The 18,375-nt window shown below is 46.6% G+C and overlaps 1 protein-coding gene across 2 annotated transcripts in view; it reads right to left on the bottom strand.

Moving 5' to 3' along the window:
- Nucleotides 1–18,375, bottom strand: part of RDX (radixin) — a 100,213-nt gene that overhangs the window by 38,451 nt on the left and 43,387 nt on the right. For both annotated transcript variants that reach the window (XM_050928005.1, XM_050928012.1), the window contains exon 4: nt 13,918–14,013. In XM_050928005.1, the coding sequence (XP_050783962.1) occupies nt 13,918–14,013 (96 nt within the window). The remainder of the gene's footprint in view (nt 1–13,917; nt 14,014–18,375) is intronic.

Genomic DNA, 18,375 nt, shown 5'->3' with positions numbered 1-18,375 from the left:
GAAAAAAGATGGTTACTTACCTTTGAACTGTTGTTCTTCGAGATGTGTTGCTCATACCCATTTCAGTTAGGTGTGTGCGCCTGCGCGTGCACATTGTCGGAAAACTTTTTACCCTAGCAACTCGGTGGGCCGGCAGGCGCCCCCTAGAGTGGGGGGCGCCATCCCTGGGCTTGATTATATATCCCTGCCGGCCCACCCGACTCCACAGTCACTCTCTGCCGGCATACGACAGTGGGGAAGGGTAGGGCGGGTGTGGAATGGATAGAGACAACACATCTCGAAGAACAACAGTTACAAAGGTAAGTAACCGTCTTCTTCTCGAGTGATTGATCATATCCATTCCAGTTAGGTGCATCAAGCCTATATGTAGGCTGGTGGGGTCGGAGTGAAAATGTAGGCAGAATGAAAACTGCTGAGCCAGAGGATACAGCATCTCCTGACTGTTGAACCAGGTGATACTGCGAAGCAAAGGTGGACCGAGGACAATGAGCTGCGCGACAGATATCGTGGGTAGGAACACGAGCCAGCAAGGCAGGGCAGATGGAAGCCTGAGCCATGGTAAAACTGCACGATGAGTGGCTTGGGGGAAAAATATGAGCCAAATCATAACAAGTTCGGAGTCATGCCACACCCGAGATGTGATCTCTGAGAGGAAAAACAAGCAAGCCCTACCTTTGGGCCCGCTACCGTGACAGAGCTGGGGCACCTACGAATGGTTCTGGCAGCGCAATATAAATGCGAGCACTCCACCAGAGTCCAAGGAGTGCAATGGTTATGTGCACATGCTTGAGCTGTGTGGTAAAAATGAAAGGTCGAAACCACCTTAGGAGGAAAGCAGGGTGCGGTCATAACTGCACATTGTCTTTTGTGAAACTAGTGTACGGCGGGAACCCTCGTAAGAGCTCTGAGCTGGAGACCCGTCTGGCGATGTAAACAGCTACGAGTAACGTTGTCGTCCAAGCGGGATATCAGAGGGCAGTAGTGAACGGCTCGACGGGGGAGACATAAGTCTGATAAAATAGGTTGAGGTCCAGGTTGGGGTGCGGCGCCAACGAGGGGTGCAAGCTCTCCAAGCCCTTGAGGGATCCGAAACCATAGAGCATGAGAACACGGAAACCGTCCACCTTGCCTGGCTGGAAGGGTAGAGATGGTTATGCTGAGTGTATCCTCAGCCGATATACTGCCAGGACTGCCGCTGAAGGCCAGAGGTAGGCCAAATAGAGGGGGCGAGACCTCAGCAGGAGCCAGATCGAGGCGTATTGGCAGCTGGAGAAGAAATGCTTCCACCTTGGGCTTTTTTTTTGGGCCCGGTACGTGACCAGGTGGAAGGCTCTCCGGTCACCCCGGCTCAGTACGCAGCGGCCACACCGTGAGGCGGAAGGTCTGCAGGTCCGAGTGACGAGCCTTTGTTGCCTGAGTGATGAGGTCGGGTGGGGTGGCAGGGTTATTGGGTCTGTTATTGACAGGACGAGCAACGGTGTATATCAGTGCTGACTGGACCACCTGGAGTATCATGATGATGCGCGCTCTGCCCCTGCGGACTGGAGTTGAGCAGGACCTAAATGAACCAGTGGGAAAAGTGGGAAGGCATAATGGAGTGGCCTTTCCACGGCATCAGGAATGCGCCCCAAGACCGATACCTGAGGAGAGACCTTGGAAGGAGAGAACATCTGGCAATTTCTGCTCTCTCGGTGAGCGAACAGGTCTATGTGAGGAAACATCTCCGCTTCTGGACAGCAGAACGCCTCACATTGGCAGAGTGATCACTGTAAGACGGAAAGACCTGCGAGTCCAAGCGCCAAGACGTTCCGAACGCCTGGGAGAAGGGACGTCACCAGCTCCATCGAGTAGGCATGCAAAAGTCCCGGAAATGGATGGCCTCCTGACAAAAAAGTTGGGGGGGAGGACCATGTCCCTCCCGGATCTTAGGAAGCACATGGCGCAGTGTTGGCTGTAAACACCGAGATACAAAGGCCTCGCAGCTGCCGCTGGAAACCCTGGTACGCCAGGCGGACTACTCTCATTTTTGGGGGCATTGAAGTGGAATGCCAGCTCCCGAGAAGACCAAAGGGCCTTAAGCCTCGGAGGTGACCGTGAGCACTTGAGCAGAGAGATGATGCGTCCGTCGTCAGGGGCAGTGAGGCTGGGGCGGAGGGAAACCGCCTCCCTGCCCAACCAGGGAGGGAGTTAGCCACCACTCTAGGGAGCCTAAGATGCTCGATGGGAATCGGTGGGACTACCATGACCATTGGCTCCTGTCCGGGTGGTTACGCCGAGGTGAGTCGGAACTTGGAAAGGACGGAGGCGGAGCTTGGCATGTTTGGTTACAATTTGCGGGCAACCAGGACCCAGGAGACTGAGGACAAGTACGGCCGAGGTCGTTGGGAAAGCCTGCAGACATCAGATGATTGTTGCCATCGCCTAAAACCGCAGTTGTGATAAGCAGGCTCGGCTAGGTAGGAGACCAAGATAGCTCCTAGGAAGTCCAACCTCTGCGTGTGAACCCAGTGTGGCATTGCTCTATAGTGATCTCAGGCCTCGACCTGTGAATAAGACCGTGACGATGCCCACGCGCTGAGTGTTTGTGTCTCAGAGTCTCTCGGATAAGCGAATCGTCAGATACGGAAAAAACGCATATCTGACATCAGCGAAGGTATGCGGCGACTATGGCCGTAAACCAGTTTTTAAGTACTGACAGTCAGCTAGAAGGCGGAGGTATCTCCTTGTGCGGAGGGAAGATGGCGTAGCGAAAGTACGCGTCCTTCATTCCAGCGCGAATAGTAGCCCCCCAGGAGGCAAGGATGGAATAATGTTTCCCAGGGATACCGTGCAGAACGTCAACCTTATCCTAAAACGGTTGAGTCGTGTGCAGGACTAGGAAGGTCGTGAGACCTGCGTTCGATGTGGGGAACTAGGGCATAACGGGAGTAAAACCCCTGCCCCTTTCGTCCATCGGCATCTGCACCTTTGTACGAGGAATTGCTCGTGAGAGGGGTCCCTGAACGGGGACAGGCTGCGAATAAATTAGAGGTGGATCTAGCTCCACCATGCGCAGGATCTAGCGATCTGAAATTAACTAGGGCCACGCCAGGAGAAGAGGGATTGGAGATCCCGGTCTGTGACTGGTACACCGCCCTCAGGCGCACCTTGGAAGGTTTAGTCTGCGACCGCCTTGGCTTCGCCGTTTGCCAAAGTCCTGTCTCTGGCTAGCCACAGAGTATGGCGGGGTGGGGCAGAAAGGCCTGCGTTGGTCGCTGGCAAATGCATGGCTGAGAGAGCGCATTAGGACCTATCGTCCATTAGGCTTGGGCAGACCTGGGGTGTCTTTGCCGCGAAAGGCCTTTACCACAAAGGGTAAATCCTGAAGGCATACTGCAGCTCCGGCCGGAGGTTTAAAACCTGAGCCATGAGATGCCACCTCATGGCGACACCAAAAGCCAGAGTCCTGATGTGAGAGTCTGCTGCCATGAACGAGGGCTGGAGGGATTGTCTGGGTACCTTTTCTTTTTCCCCCGTCCTCCAAGACGGCAGCGAATCTTGGGACGGTTTCGGGCTGGCGCCCGCTGGCCAACATATCATGATATCGTGGTCCTGAGCATAAGATCTGCGCATGTGGGAGCACACGATGCGTGTCCGGATGGCCATGGAGGTACTAAAAGAAGGCACAGGCAGAGTCTCTGACTCTATCGGACCTTGCCCAACTGCACCGGGAGCCGGCACCGGGGATGCGTACCGGTACCTGGAACGAGATCCAGAAGCGCAACCTTGGAATGGTGCTGGAGGTCGACCGAGATGCTCGAGGCTCGGGGAAGATGCTACAGGAGTCAAGGTACCTGCCGCGGTGACGGGGGAGTCGGAACGGTGACGATAGCGGGTCGGCGAATGGGATACCGACCGGTGGCAGCGAGGTGCGAACCATTAACGATGGGGAAAACAGCACCGGGACTGCAAGTGGTGTCGGGACTGCCGACAGGATTGGAGTGTCCTGCGGGACCGTGATCATGAACGGTGACGCTCTGCTGTGCGGACAGAGGATGGTCACATGAAGATGACTGTATTACCCGCCACCGCGAGTGCCGGGGTCCAGGGCCAGCATCGGACTCTGTCATGGCAATGAGATTATCCATCGCGTGGTAATGCCTCCAGCATGGAGGAGGAACAGCAGGCTCAACCACAGTGCATACTGGGGAGCTGTCAGGCACCGGATTCGGAATTTCCCTCATGGGGGGACCGGGATCGACGGTACCGAGGTCGTCAGAGCTTCGGTGGGCGCGGTGCCGGGCGATCCGAGTTAGATGAGCTGTGTGGCTGCGGTGGCCGTCGGCACGGGGAAGCAGCAGGAGCAATAAGCTCAAACCACGGCGCGCGCCGGGGAGCCGTCAGGCACCGGATTTCCCAGGGCCCTTGTGGGACTGGAATCGACGGTGCCGACGTTGTCGGTGCCTCAGAGGTGTCGGTGTGCCGGGCAATCCGACTTAGACGAGCTGGCTGCGGCGCCCGTTGGCACGGAAGCAGCAGGAGCAGTAGCTCAACCACGGCGCGTGCCGGGGAGGCCGTCAGGCACCGGATTCTACGGCCTTTATGGGACCGGGATCGACGGTGCCGACGTCGTCGGTGTCGCAGCAAGTGTCGGTGCGGGGCGATCTGGACTGAGACGAGCTCTCTGGCTGCGGTGCCGTTGGCACGGAAGCAGCAGGAGCAATAGCTCAACCACGGCGCGTGCCGGGGGAGCCGTCAGGCACCGGATTCTACGGCCCTTGTGGGACCGGGATCGACGGTGCCGACGTCGTCGGTGCCGCAGCAGGTGCTGGTGCCAGGCGATCCGACTAGACGGGCTCTCTGGCTTGCGGTGCCGTTGGCACGGAAGCAGCAGGAGCAGAAGCTCAACCACGGCGCGTGCCGGGGAGCCGTCAGGCACCGGATTCTACGGCCCTTGTGGGACCGGGATCGACGGTGCCGACGTCGTCGGTGCCGCAGCAGGTGTTGGTGCCAGGCGATCCGACTTAGACGAGCTCTCTGGCTGCGGTGCCGATGGCACGGAAGCAGCAGGAGCAGTAGCTCAACCACGGCGCGTGCCGGGGAGCCGTCAGGCAACCGGATTCTACGGCCCTTGTGCGACCGTGGATCGACGGTGCCGACGTCGTTGGTGCCTCAGCAGGTGTCGGTGCCGGGCGATCCGACTCTTAGGACGAGCTCTCTGGCTGCGGTGCAGTCGGCACGGAAGCAGCAGGAGCAGTAAGCTCTACCACGGCGCGTGCCGGGGAGCTGTTAGGCACCGGGATTCAATGGCCCTGGGGGACTGGAATCGACGGTGCCGATGACATCGGTGCCTCTGCAGGTGTCGGTGCCGGGCCATCCGACTTAGGCGAGCTCTCTGGCTGCGATGCAGGTGGCACGGAAGCAGCAGGAGCAGGGGGCTCTACCACGGCGTGTGCCGGGGAGCCGTCAGGCACCAGCAGGAATTGTAGGCTCTCTCAACCTCGGAGGAAGGGAGCGGTGCCGAGTCGACTCGGTGCCGGCGACGGCCGGTGCCGAAAGGCCTTGGCAGTACCGGCGGAGTCCGGTGCCGAGGAGGCGCTTCTGCCAGCCGCTTGATCATCGCTCGGCGCCCAAGGTGGAGGGGTAAGTGAAAGTCCCGCTCCTTTTTGTTCTCGGCTTAAAAGCCTTGCAAATGGGGTACTTAGCTGTCAAGTGATTCCCTGAGGCACTTCAAACAGGAGTCGTGTGGATCTCCCTTCGGCATCGGCTTCTGGCAGGGCCGAGCCCATTTTAAAACCCGGTGAGCCGTGCATGGGGCTCCGGCACCGGGTTCATGGAAGGGGCTACTTCCTGGACCCCCGCTAACAATTATCATCTAACTATGTTAGCAGAGAAAAAAAAACGTATAACTATACAAATATATATATAAAGGAATTATAACTGTATAACTATATACGAGAAACTACGAGTAGCTAGGGAAGTGGAGGTCAGCTAAGCCGCGCTCCACTGTTTCCAACGACCGACACGGGCGGTAAGAAGGAACTGAGGAGCGGGTGGGCCGGCAGGGATATATATCAAGCGCCATGATGGCGCCACTCTAGGGGGCGACCTGCCGGCCCACCGAGTTGCTAGGGTAAAAGTTTTCCGACGAATGTGCACGCGCGGCGCACACACCTAACTGGAATGGATATGAGCAATCACTCGAAGAAGAACAAGAGAATATGGGGTTGAATTTAACTTTTCCAAGGAGACAAAGTCTGTGCTTGGATACAACCCAATCAGCGACAGAATCATCACTATTCACCTTCAAGCAAAGGCAGTCAGTATGTTGATTGTACAAGTTTAAGTTCCTATCACAGCTGCTGCCGCAGATTGATGAATTCTATGAACGGCTGGAAGAGACACTTATTCATAGACCAAGCAAATATATCACTCTTGTAATTGGGGACCTGAATGTGAAAGTTGAAAAAGTGTAGGGTCTCAAAGAAGTAATAGGAAACAATGGTTCTGTGGTTTATAAAATGAGAGAGGACAACATCTAGTTGAATTGCGCTGCTCTAATCACTTGGTCATTACAAACTCTACTTTCACCCAACATCCTAAAAGTTGATATACATGTAAGTCATCAGAGGGCACGACAAAGAACCAAAAACTGACTGTATAAAGATACAGCAATGCTGGAAAATGAGTAATGGACAAAGACTTTCCCCAAGTGCAGACTGAGGGTCAGACCACCAACATTACATTGAAATTTAAGACATTCATCAGTTCTAAAATATCTGGACTTGTCTAAAATCAACTAAAATGCATGACTTCTGTCCAGAATGGGTTTGAGGCATGCAACAAGTGAAAGAACAACGTAAATTAACTTTGGAATAAAGTGAAAACTATCATGCTCAAAGCATCCACAGCACACATTCCAAAAAATTGATGTCAGACTACACTATAGTTAACTGAGAAGGCATTTGAGCTGGTGAAAAAATGATGCAGAGTGAAGGAGAATGGCTTGGAGACAGAGGAATACAGGAGAGAGCATAAGGAACTAAGCAGACAGATCCAAAGGCAGACTAGATGAGACGAGCAAATACATAAGCGCAAAATGCATGGAACATGAGTTACAAAAAAGTAACAATATAAAAGGTATATTTACGTTGGTCAGACTTATTAACAAAAAGTTTCCCCTACAATTGAACATAACAAATGAGCATGAAGGCAGAGTCCTCAATGAAGATGATGTCAAATGCTAGTGGAGATTACTGTGTCCATCTGTATGCCTCTGACAATACAGACCAACAGAAACGAGAGTACGGAGCCAGTGCCATCCATCCTACAAGAGGAAATGCTGTACGCTATTATGAAAATGAAGGCTGGGAAAGAACCAGGGGTAGATAACAAACCAGCACAGCAGTTAAATCTGCAGTGATATATGGATGACTAGAAATTTGTTGGAAGACTGGACGAAGGGAATCCATTGGCCCTACCAAAGAAAGGTGACATAAGTGTAGTATCAAGCATATTATCTCCCTGATATTACATGCAAGCCAAGTTCTACTCTAGAAAATCCAGGATTGCATGAAATGAATGATAGGCAAGAACTACAACCACAACAATTTGGTTTCAGAGAGGGATGAGGCACACATGATCAAATCGCAAACATCAGTCACATAACTGAAAAATACAGGGAGTATAGTCACCCACTGATCATGTGTTTGATTGACTACTCAAAAAGCAGTGTAGAGGAATGAATTGATTCCATCCAACACAACCATCTTTGGAGGATACTGGCAGACACGGGGATTCCACAGCATCTCCTTGAACTCATCACAAATCTGTACCATCAACAATAGACCACGGTGAAAACAGCAGCAGGGAACAACTGGTGGTTTTCCACTGGGCCGTGTCAGGAATCGGAGGCTGCAGCAGAGCCAGTATCCAGGCAACCTAATGAGACCAACTAGATTGTAGTAGGCTGCCTGAGTGGCTACACCATCTGATTGGTTTGAGGAGGCAGCAGACCAGCTCCAAGCCCAACAGCCGCAGTAGTTCGGTTGCTCCTCAAAGATTCGTCGGTGGTTATGCTAGCCCTTGTGCCCGCTTGTCCCCAGCCTTGCTCCCACTTTGGGCTCAACCCCAGCCTTCCTCCTTCCTTGCCTCACTCCAGGTAACTCAATTCTAATCCTCATATCCAATTCCTCACTTCTGACATCTGGAATCCCACTCCCAGTTCTGACCCCTTAGCTCCAGCTCCTGCTCTAACCATGGGCTCCAATTCCTGGCTGCCGATTCCTGATCTAACCACTAGATGTCACTCCTATTCTGATCATTAGGCCTGACTGTCCAAGTCCTGGTCATGAGACAGGCACGGTGTGAGCCAAGAGTGTATTGCATCCCTAAGCCTCTTCAACGTGTATGCAGAATTTATCCTGAGACAAGCCCTGGAAAATTTTGACAAACTGGATGGAGCTGGGATTTCCATTGGTCACCACCTCTTAAACTAACCTCAGATACACTGATGACCGGACACTCTTTGCCACAACTATCAATGTAATGCAACAAAAGTTGGAAGTCTGTAAAAATAATTAGTGAGGAACATGGACTATCCCTGAATAAGGTGAAATGTAAATCCATCCACTTTGACATTAACAACAAAAAAAGGATGCAAGTGGACATCACAATTAATAATCAAGTGATAATTGAATTCATCTATTGCCTCTGTCTGGGATCATACATATCCCACCAAAGAGGCTGCCCGAAGAAATTGGAAAATGATTAAGAATGGTTCGCTCAGCCATGCCCTCCCTTACAAAAGTGAGGAAACAACGCTGCATCTCAAACTGTATGAAGGTTGTTTGGTGAAAGCTTAATTTTTTCCACGGTGACTTATGGATGTGAATAATTGAAAATTAAGGCAACCGACAAAAAAAACCTGAAGCTTTTGAGATATGGTGCTGGCAAAGACTCTTGTGTATCTCCTGTATAGAAAAGATGATGAATGCTTATGTTAAAAGTATTATTGGAGAGAAGCAGAATCTGCTCTAAGAAATCAACAGGCACAAGCTTACATACTTTGGTCACACCAGGGGTAGAGATGGAAATAACCCTGAGAAAGTTATCACGGAAGAATGGTGGTAGGTCAGCATAGTAGGGGATGACAAGAGAGAAGATGGATAGATGTTATGCAGCAGATCACTGAGAGGTCAGATGTTGAGTGCTTGAAGCCAGAGATGGATTGAGAAGGTGTCAGAAAATTTTGCTGTCATCACCAATATGACACAAATAAATGGATTTTACTTATTTTTCCTTGGTTCTACTTATATTCCAATACTAACCACTGCTGAGACAAACAGGTTAAAATTAATGTACAGTAAAATTTGTAGATGTAGCAAACGGTAATAGAAATGTTCAGAAAAAACACTGTCAAAGGCCCCAATCCTTCACATGCTTAACTTTATGCATTGTGAGTAGTCCTACTGAGCTCGATGGGACTATTCTTACTGCATAAAATTTAAATGTGCTTAACTGCTTGCAGGGCATGAGACAAAAATCTGTAGATTTTTCCCTTCTCATTCTCATCTCAATAACAGTCATCCCAAATTCTAAAAATCTTTGGGTTTACATTTTATAGTCCTTTTCTGAGGAACTTAAATAAGGAAATATCTAAATTATTGAGAACTATGCATCCAACAGATGGCTGCATGATGTATGCCTAAGGCCAGATGCTTGTTATGTCCATGATTTCTGTGACAAGAACCATGATTGAGAGGTTTTTTGTCCATAAAAGTTATGGAGTGTGCTCCGTGGAAGTTTTGCCATTGAATGAAACAGAGCCAGGATTTCACTTATGGTCTTTTCCGTCCTGGCCTGCCTGCTCTTGAGCAAGACTGTCATTAACATCTATATTTGACTCTGATTTGGTGTTTTACTAGATGTTAACGTTCTTCAATGAAAAATACACATAATTAAAATAGTATGGCAGGGTGAAAACTATTTTATTTTAAGATATTATGATTTTTGAATTTTTTTGCCATGGCAAAGTCAGGATTCCCCCTTTAACACTGACATCCAATCAACCCCATCTACATTTAACTCAAATATATATATGTAGTAATTTACAAATGAAATCTAGGGTATTTTATTGTAAATATTTTTAAAAGACCAATTGTTACCCTACAAGTTCTTAGCTAAAGTTCAATAAACTGTAGGTTGCCCAAAAGAGTGTGTGCAAACTGGCTTAAAAAGTAAAGAGTACCCAACAGTTAAGGAAATATGTAGTCACCTCTTCCCCCAACAACCCCCCGAAGAATCAATACGGACACTGTTTTATAAAAGAAAAATATCTAGTTCTATTACTTGTGTAGTGGAATCTGCCTAATTAATATATGACAAACTAATTTCAATTTCCAACATAATATTATGTCCATTCAAAGATAGAGGAAATTTTCAAATATATTTTTATATTTGAAGTGATGAACCAGAGCCAGCTGGGGCTGGGGAACACAATGATCAAGAAGAGTCACACCATTACTATTTATTATTTGTAGTCTGATAGTGCTTAAATGCCTCAACCGGTCTTGCTATCTAAAGTGCTCTTAGAATCAAGGGAGATAGGAGGACCGTATAAAGGCAATTATTTCATCACTGTATCAGAAATACATCCTTCAACAGCAGTTCTCTTCTTCAACCTTTAAGACAAAGCAAAAAAGTCACTGGATACGTGCTTCTAATCAAGACAGACCTGAAAAGCACTCCATTCTTAAAATGTTATGTGCACTACAAACTGAAGGTTCAGAAAGAACCACCATGACATGGGTTATCTAGAGTATTTACTTCTCATCAAGTGAGCTAACAAGGGAAAATTCTAGTAAATTATTGCCTATTCCAAAAGGTAAGTTGCCTCCCAAGACTATATTTTGCTTAGCTCCTACCTAGAAACAAAAATAGAACACTGCTGCCAAGTTATCCATTAAGTCTTAGATTTCTCCAGCACTGGATGAAAGCTACCAGAACTAACCAAAAAGAATTGTAAGCTTTAAAACATTTATTTGAAAGTGAGCTTCTGGGAGATTGAAATCTCCTAGATAACCTTCCAGGTGAACAGATTCAGTTCATCATGCCTATCACAATGTGGGGCAAAGGCTGAATAAATGGCAACCTCTGAGTACAGCTAGTTAGGAATTTTTTTCAATTTAATTTTTTGTTGGAAAATGCACACTTGTCAAACCCATGACTTTTCACAGGAACATACCAGATCTGACTAAACATTTCTCAGGGAACATCTACATTGAAATAAGAACAGGAGTACTTGTGGCACCTTAGAGACTAACAAATTTATTTGAGCATAAGCTTTCGTGGGCTACGGCCCACTTCATCGGACGCATAGAATGGAATATATAGTGAGGAGATATATATATACATACAGAGAACACGAAAAGGTGAGAGTTGCCCAACCAACTAAGAGGTTAATTAATTAAGATGAACTGTTGTCAGCAGGAGAAAAAAACTTTTGTAGTGATAATCAAAATAGCCCATTTAAGACAGTTTGACAAGAAGCTGTGAGGATACTTAACATGGGAAACAGATTCAATGTGTGTAATGGCTCAGCCATTCCCTATTTAAGCCTAAATTGATAGTATCTAGATTGCATATCAATTCAAGTTCAGCAGTTTCTCGTTGGAGTCTGTTTTTGAAGCTTTTCCATTGCAAAATTGCCACCTTTAAATCTGTTACTGAATGGCCAGAGAGGTTCAAGTGTTCTCCTACTGGTTTTTTAATGTTATGATTCCTAATATCAGATCTGTGTCCATTTATTCTTTTAAGTAAAGACTGTCCAGTTTGGCCAATGTACATGGCAGAGGGGCATTGCTGGCACATGATGGCATATATCACATTGGTAGATGTGCAGATGAATAAGCCCCTAATGGTGTAGCTATGTGATTAGGTCCTATGATGGTGTCACTTGAATAGCTATGTGGACAGAACTGGCATCAGGCTTTGTTGCAAGAATAGGTTCCTGAGTTAGTGTTTTTGCTCTGTGGTGTGTGGTTACTGGTGAGTATTTGCTTCAGGTTGGGAGGCTGTCTGTAAGCGAGGACAGGTCTGTCTCCCAAGATCTGTGAGAGTGAGGGCTGCTCTGGGTCAGCTAACTCAGGGTTGTAGGGCTCAGGCTGTAGGGCTAAAAATTGCAGAGTATACATTCAGTCTCAGGCTGGAACCCCACAAGAAGGATGCGCCTCAGAACCCAAGTCCCTAGCATGTGCCCTATGAGTTTGAGTCAATTACCCAGGCTCTGAGACTCGGAACCACGGGTGTTTTATTGCAGTACAGATATGCCCTCAAGGTTCAGGAGGGAATTTCTGGACAAGACCATAAAGAGAAACTATGCCACAATAGCCAGAGCAGGGACTTAGACTCATAGACTTTAAGGTCAGAAGGGACCATTATGATCATCTAGTCTGACCTCCTGCACAAAGCAGGCCACAGAATCCTACCCATCCACTTCTTGAACAGACTTGAACCTGAGTCACCTACATAGCAGATGAGTGCCCCAATTTTGGCTCAATGAATATTTATTTATACAAAGTGGAACAGCTCCAATAGGAGATATGAAGAGAAAGTCACCCAGAAGAGCCAGTAGGCTGGTGGTTAAGACACTTACTATAAGGATGTGGGCACTTGAACCCAGGTCTGTAGAACCTGGACAGCTAACATTCCCACAGTGCCATGCAGAAACACAGCCAGGGAGCACCATGAAGAATAAGCGCCACAAGAAGCACTGCCCAAGGGAGCCAGAGTGACATTAACCTGCGGTCCTCTGATTGGCCAACCACTCTATTTAACTTAATTGGGTGCCCAGGAAGTTGTCTAGGCAACACCACAGAGTTCAGGCCTGCTGTGATTACAGAGCTCACCTTGTCTTCTGATTTCTGGCCTCCAATCTCAGCCTGATTCTGACACTGACTCTTTCCTCCTGACACTAGCTTGATACTACCTCTGTTCTCCAGTCTCCAACCTAGTCCTGACTTTGACCCTAACTCTTGTTTATTCAACCTGACTCTACTGATTCCTCCAACCCCTGCTCACTGACCACCACAAGTCAGGGACTATCCAGCCCAGCCAGACCTCTTACACCCCAGTCCCTACACTCACTTGGGATGTGGGAGATTCAGGTGTAAGTCCTTGGCCTCCATCTAATCACCAGGTTACTGGTTATTCTGGGGTGGATATCTGTGTCCTCCCTCACCCCCTCCCCCCCCAAAAAAGGAAAAAAAACCTAGAAAGGTCTATTTCATTCTGATGTAAACTAGGAAAATTTTTGAAATCTCAAAAGTTTTCATGAGATGAGCACATCATTTCCCACCCACCTCTATGTCTAAGAATTGCTCCTAAAAAACAGAATCACTACACCATGCAGGGATGGCGGTTTCTCTAAAACATGAAATGAAAGGCATTCTAGGCTAAAATTACAACCAAAAGGCATTTGTCTCTGTTTGAAATAGCACCTTCTGATGGCATCTATTTTTGAAAATCCTGGCCTAGGTAGCAATATAAAGGGAAAATTCCATAGCCATACTCATACTGCATTGCTTTTTAAAACCTATTCCTAACTTTTCTTCCCCAAAAATAATTTCTGCTGCATGAAAGGGACAGAGGGAGAAAGCTCATTTTGTGATCAAGGATAATGAAATATGATAGTTTTTCTAATATGCAAATCACAACAGTAACTGAAGTACAGGAAAACATATCTTCATCTGAGTCAAATAAAATGCCGATACAATTGTGCAGTAAGATTCCACTTGTTTATAAACAGTTGAGCTGAACTAACCTTTAATGAAATGTGTCCATTAGATTAAAATTTGTAATATAATATACACAAGTAGCAAGTCTGCATATAAACTATTTCAAATTGAAAGTTCAACCGAACAATCAAGAATATTTTACCTTTTTATTCAGCTTCAGCCAAGTTGAATAGCCTTTGCTGTCCACATACTGCAACCCAAAAAACCAGACTTCACGTAGACCGACTGTTTTCACCACCTAAAAGTAAACGAGTCATTAAACCCTGAAGGGCACCTGGATTTTGGTGTAATGTTTCAAACGCAAGTTCAGATTCAGATACAATATACAGCAAGGTTTTGTGAGCAACCAACTTAGGCAAATAGAGCCATAAAAGATTTGTACACAAGACAGACAGAGCAAGAAGGAATACCTTACTCTTAATTATAGTATTGTTTTCCTCCATACACAACCAGTCAGCATGAAGTGATATGGCTCCACCCATCAGGAAGCAGGTATTTGAGGAGGAAAAAAAAACTACTTAAGTTAAGAACATGTAAGCCAAATAACTCCTTTCTTTTAGTGCAAGACAATCCAAACAACAAGAGGAGAAGACAATGGGATTAGGATGGGGAGGAAAGATGACAACAGACATGATTATTGGTAAGTAATTCATTGTTTAATGTCTCCTCTTCCTGCATCCCATAACCAATGCATATGGCTAGCAATACCAGTACTGGAGGAGAGCACTCAAAGTGATGTCAATGGCATTGTCTTATTGATCACTTCCCAGATCTCTGCTGATGCTCTAGCCAAAAATGCAAGAAGTAGAATGTCTTAATTTTAACTAAACCAGAAGACTAATACCAGCCTTTTAGAAGCTACACAATGGAATCATTCATTTATCTAGAGACAAATACAATTGATTGTTTTCTGAAAATTTTACATGTCAGAAGCTTTGCTTGGTCTGTAGGGATAAGGTCCAGAGTGACCTAGACAAATTGGAGGATTAGGCCAAAAGACATCTGATGAGATTCAACAAGGACAAGTGCAGAGTCATGCTGTCAGGATGGAAGAATCCCATGCACTGCTACAGGCTGGGGACCGACTGGCTAAGCTGCAGTTCTGCAGAAAAGGACCTGGGGATTACTGTGGATGAGAAGTTGGATGAGTTGGCAGTGTGTCCTTGTTGTCAAGAAGGCTAATGACATATTGGGCTGCATTAGTAGGAGCACAGCAAGCAGATTGAGGGAAGTGATTATTCCCCTCTATTCGGCACTGGTGAGGCCACATCTGGAGTATTGTGTCCAGTTTTGGGCTCACCCACTACAGAAAGGATGTGAACAAATTGGAGACACTCCAGTGGAGGGCAATGAAAATGATCAGTGGTCTGGGGCACATGACTTACGAGGAGAGGCTGAGGGAACTGGGCTTGTTTAGTTTGCAGAAGAAAAGAGTGAGGGAGGATTTGATAGCAGCCTTCAACTACCTGAAGGGGGCTTCCAAAGAGGATGAAGCTTGGCTGTTCTCCGTGGTGGCATACGACAGAACAAGGAACAATGGTCTCAAGTTGCAGTGGGGGAGGCCTAGGTTGGATGTTAGGAAACACTATTTCACTAAGAGGGTGGTAAAACACTTGAATGGGTTACCTAGTGAGGTGGTGGAATCTCCTTTTAAGGCCCAGCGTGACAAAGCCCTGGCTAGGATGATTTAGTTGGGGTTGGTCCTGCTTTGAGCAGCAGGCTGGACTAGATGACCTCCTGAGGTCTCTTCCAAACCTAATCTTTTATGATTCTATGACTGGTCTAAAGAATTAAGTTACCTTGATCCAAGTTCATCCTCAGAGTGTAAGGATAACCCAGCAGGTTCATCAACCTGAATTGGGAAATAATTTAGAACTTACTATGGGACAGCTTTTCAAATTAGTGCAACAGGGGAATCACAATCAACTTCCTATTAGCTAATTTAAAGGCTGGCCCATTTAGATATAAGGACTTGTAAGGACAACAGTAATCACCAGTATTCTTGATTAGGTGGTTTACTGAAATGCAGAGACAGTAAAGATTCAAGTTTTGACAGTGGTAAAGTGAAACCTATTTCACCAAGATATGAGATATTATGCATTTTGCACTCATGTCACAATTCTCCGATCATATCTCATTACTGAAGATTCACAAATTCGAGATACATTCTAGTTGCAGATCCTTGCACGCTCTCTTGGGCTGTCATATATTTATGCTGCTAGAAGTCTGAACTTTTCCCTCTCTGGGCAAAGAAAAGATCCAGTCTCACTTGTAGCTGTGACAAATCCCAGCCAGAGCTCTGAAGCTTGAAAAACAAACTAGTGATGTTGGATATTCTCCCTATAAAGTCTTCTGCTCTGTTCAGTCTGGTTTCTCATGTACTAGGGAGAGGAGTAAGATGTTTAACACAACTCTTCTTCCTCAACATCTGGAGATATTTTTGACCCTACTGCCAAGGGATCAAATCAGTAAGTTCAAATAAAAAATACCCAAATGGGACTCTGGTAGCAGCCAATCTATTGAGGAGCTTATGTTTTAAGGAAGTGTTCAGATCCACCTGAGGTATACAGAATTACATACATATACACAAAAGGCCTACATTCAAAGAATATTGTTTAAGTTGCAAAATGAAACACTCGAAAGTTAGATAATTCCATAATTAAGGATGCCTGTGAAACCTTACTTCAGCTCCCCCATGCACATGCACTATGATCAGTCTAATTATCACCATACCATTTTTTTCCTATCTGACCCTGGTCAACGCACAGGATGGCCAGTGCTCAGTGAACAGAATCAGAGTTCAGTAGTAATCAAAAATGCTGTCTGTTGATGTCATAAACAGATAGTTAAGGTTTAATTTCTCTTTTACCTGTAAAGGGTTAACAACCAGGGAACCAAACACCCGACCAGGGGACCAATCAGGAGACAAGATACTTTCAAATCTCGGTGGAGGGAAGCATTTGTTTGTGTTTTTTGGGTTTTGCTTTGTTCTCTCTGGGCTCTGAGAGTGACCACACATACCTACAGGATCTCTAATCTTCTATTCCAATTTTGTAAGTACAAAGGCGGTATAGTCTTTTTATTTGTTTTCCTTTATTTCCAAATGTGTAGTTTGCTGGAAGTATTTTAAATTGTATTTTGCTGGGGGGGAGGCTTCTTTCTAGTTTCTATAAGCTGACAGACCCTGTAACTTTTTACCATCTAAATTGCAGAGATAAACTTTTACCTTTTTTCTTTCTTTCTTTTTATTAAAAGCTTTGATTTAAGACCTGTCTGATTTTTTTTTTCCTACTTAAGGCTCAAAGGAACTGAGTCTGTGTACACCAGGGAATTGGTGGGGAGAAGGGAAAGAGAGCAGGGGGGAGAAGGGAAAAGTGAATTTCCTCTTTCTTTTAGATTCACAGAGTTTGAATCTGGATTGCCTCTGGGTGAAGGGAAAAGAGGAGGGGGGAAGGTATCATTCCTCTCTGTGTGGTGATTCAAGGAGTTTGAATCACAGTGATCTCCTAGTGTACCCAGGGCGGAAAGGAGCTGGGAGGAAGAAAGGAGGAGGGAAGGGATATGGTTTATTCCCCTTTGTTGTGAGACTCAAGGAATTTGGGTCTTGGGGTCCCCAGGGAAGGTTTGGGGGAGACCAGAGTTTGTCAGGCACTCTACTCTAAGTCCTGATTGGCGGCAGCACTACAGGATCTAAGCTGGTAATTAAGCTTAGGGGAATTCATGCTAGTACCCATATTTTGGACGTTAAGGTTCAGAATTGGTAATTATATTATGACAGTTGAACCCTTGCCTCATTTGCTCTAGAATCTGGGAGGTGTCTAAAGAATGAGGCAGGGTATGCAAGAAGAAAAAAGCAGGATCTTGTAAGGGTTGAATGCCACATGTGGTAACTCAGTTCTAGCCCTTCCTCTGCTACAGATTTCCAGTATGCAGCTAAGCAAGTAAATTCAACTAAAGTTTTGGTAGATGGCCCCTATTTGTGTGTTCTTCACTTTCTGAGTGCCAAACCTGAACCCCTTTTGCCCTGATTTTAAGAAGCGCTGATAAGCACTCACAACTGCAGCTGAAGTCAATGGAAATTGTAGATATTCAACATCTGGGCTAGTAAGGCATTGTGGTTTGGAGGAATGAGTAGTTGGGATTCAGGAGGTCAAGTTCTAATCCTGGCTCTGCCACTGATTCAACGGTGTGGCCTCACAAGTCGCTCAGTTTTCCCATCTGTAAAATGGGGTTAATAGTACTTCTATCAGTAGAGGAGGGATAGCTCAGTGGTTTGAGCATTGGCCTGCTAAACCCAAGGTTGAGAGTCCAATCCTTGAGGGGGCCACTTAGGGAGCTGGGGTAAAATCAGTACTTGGTCCTGCTAGTGAAGGCAGGGGGCTGGACTTGATGACCTTTCAAGGTCCCTTCCAGTTCTAGGAGATAGGGTATCTCCACTATTATTATTATTATTTTATTTTTTTAAGCTTACCTATGCATGAGTAACCCAATTTTCCAGACCACACAGCCAAGAATAAAGGTTTGGCAGGCTTTTTCTGAGGGACAGAATGGCTAAGTAGATGGACTACAGGTCTGCCATGTTGGAAAGCTGCATTTTAGT

Source organism: Gopherus flavomarginatus, chromosome 1 (assembly GCF_025201925.1).
Source record: "Gopherus flavomarginatus isolate rGopFla2 chromosome 1, rGopFla2.mat.asm, whole genome shotgun sequence".
Lineage (NCBI taxonomy): Eukaryota > Metazoa > Chordata > Testudines > Testudinidae > Gopherus > Gopherus flavomarginatus.
Note: the sequence above shows the minus strand (reverse complement) of the source record. Positions and strands in the feature narration are given on the sequence as shown.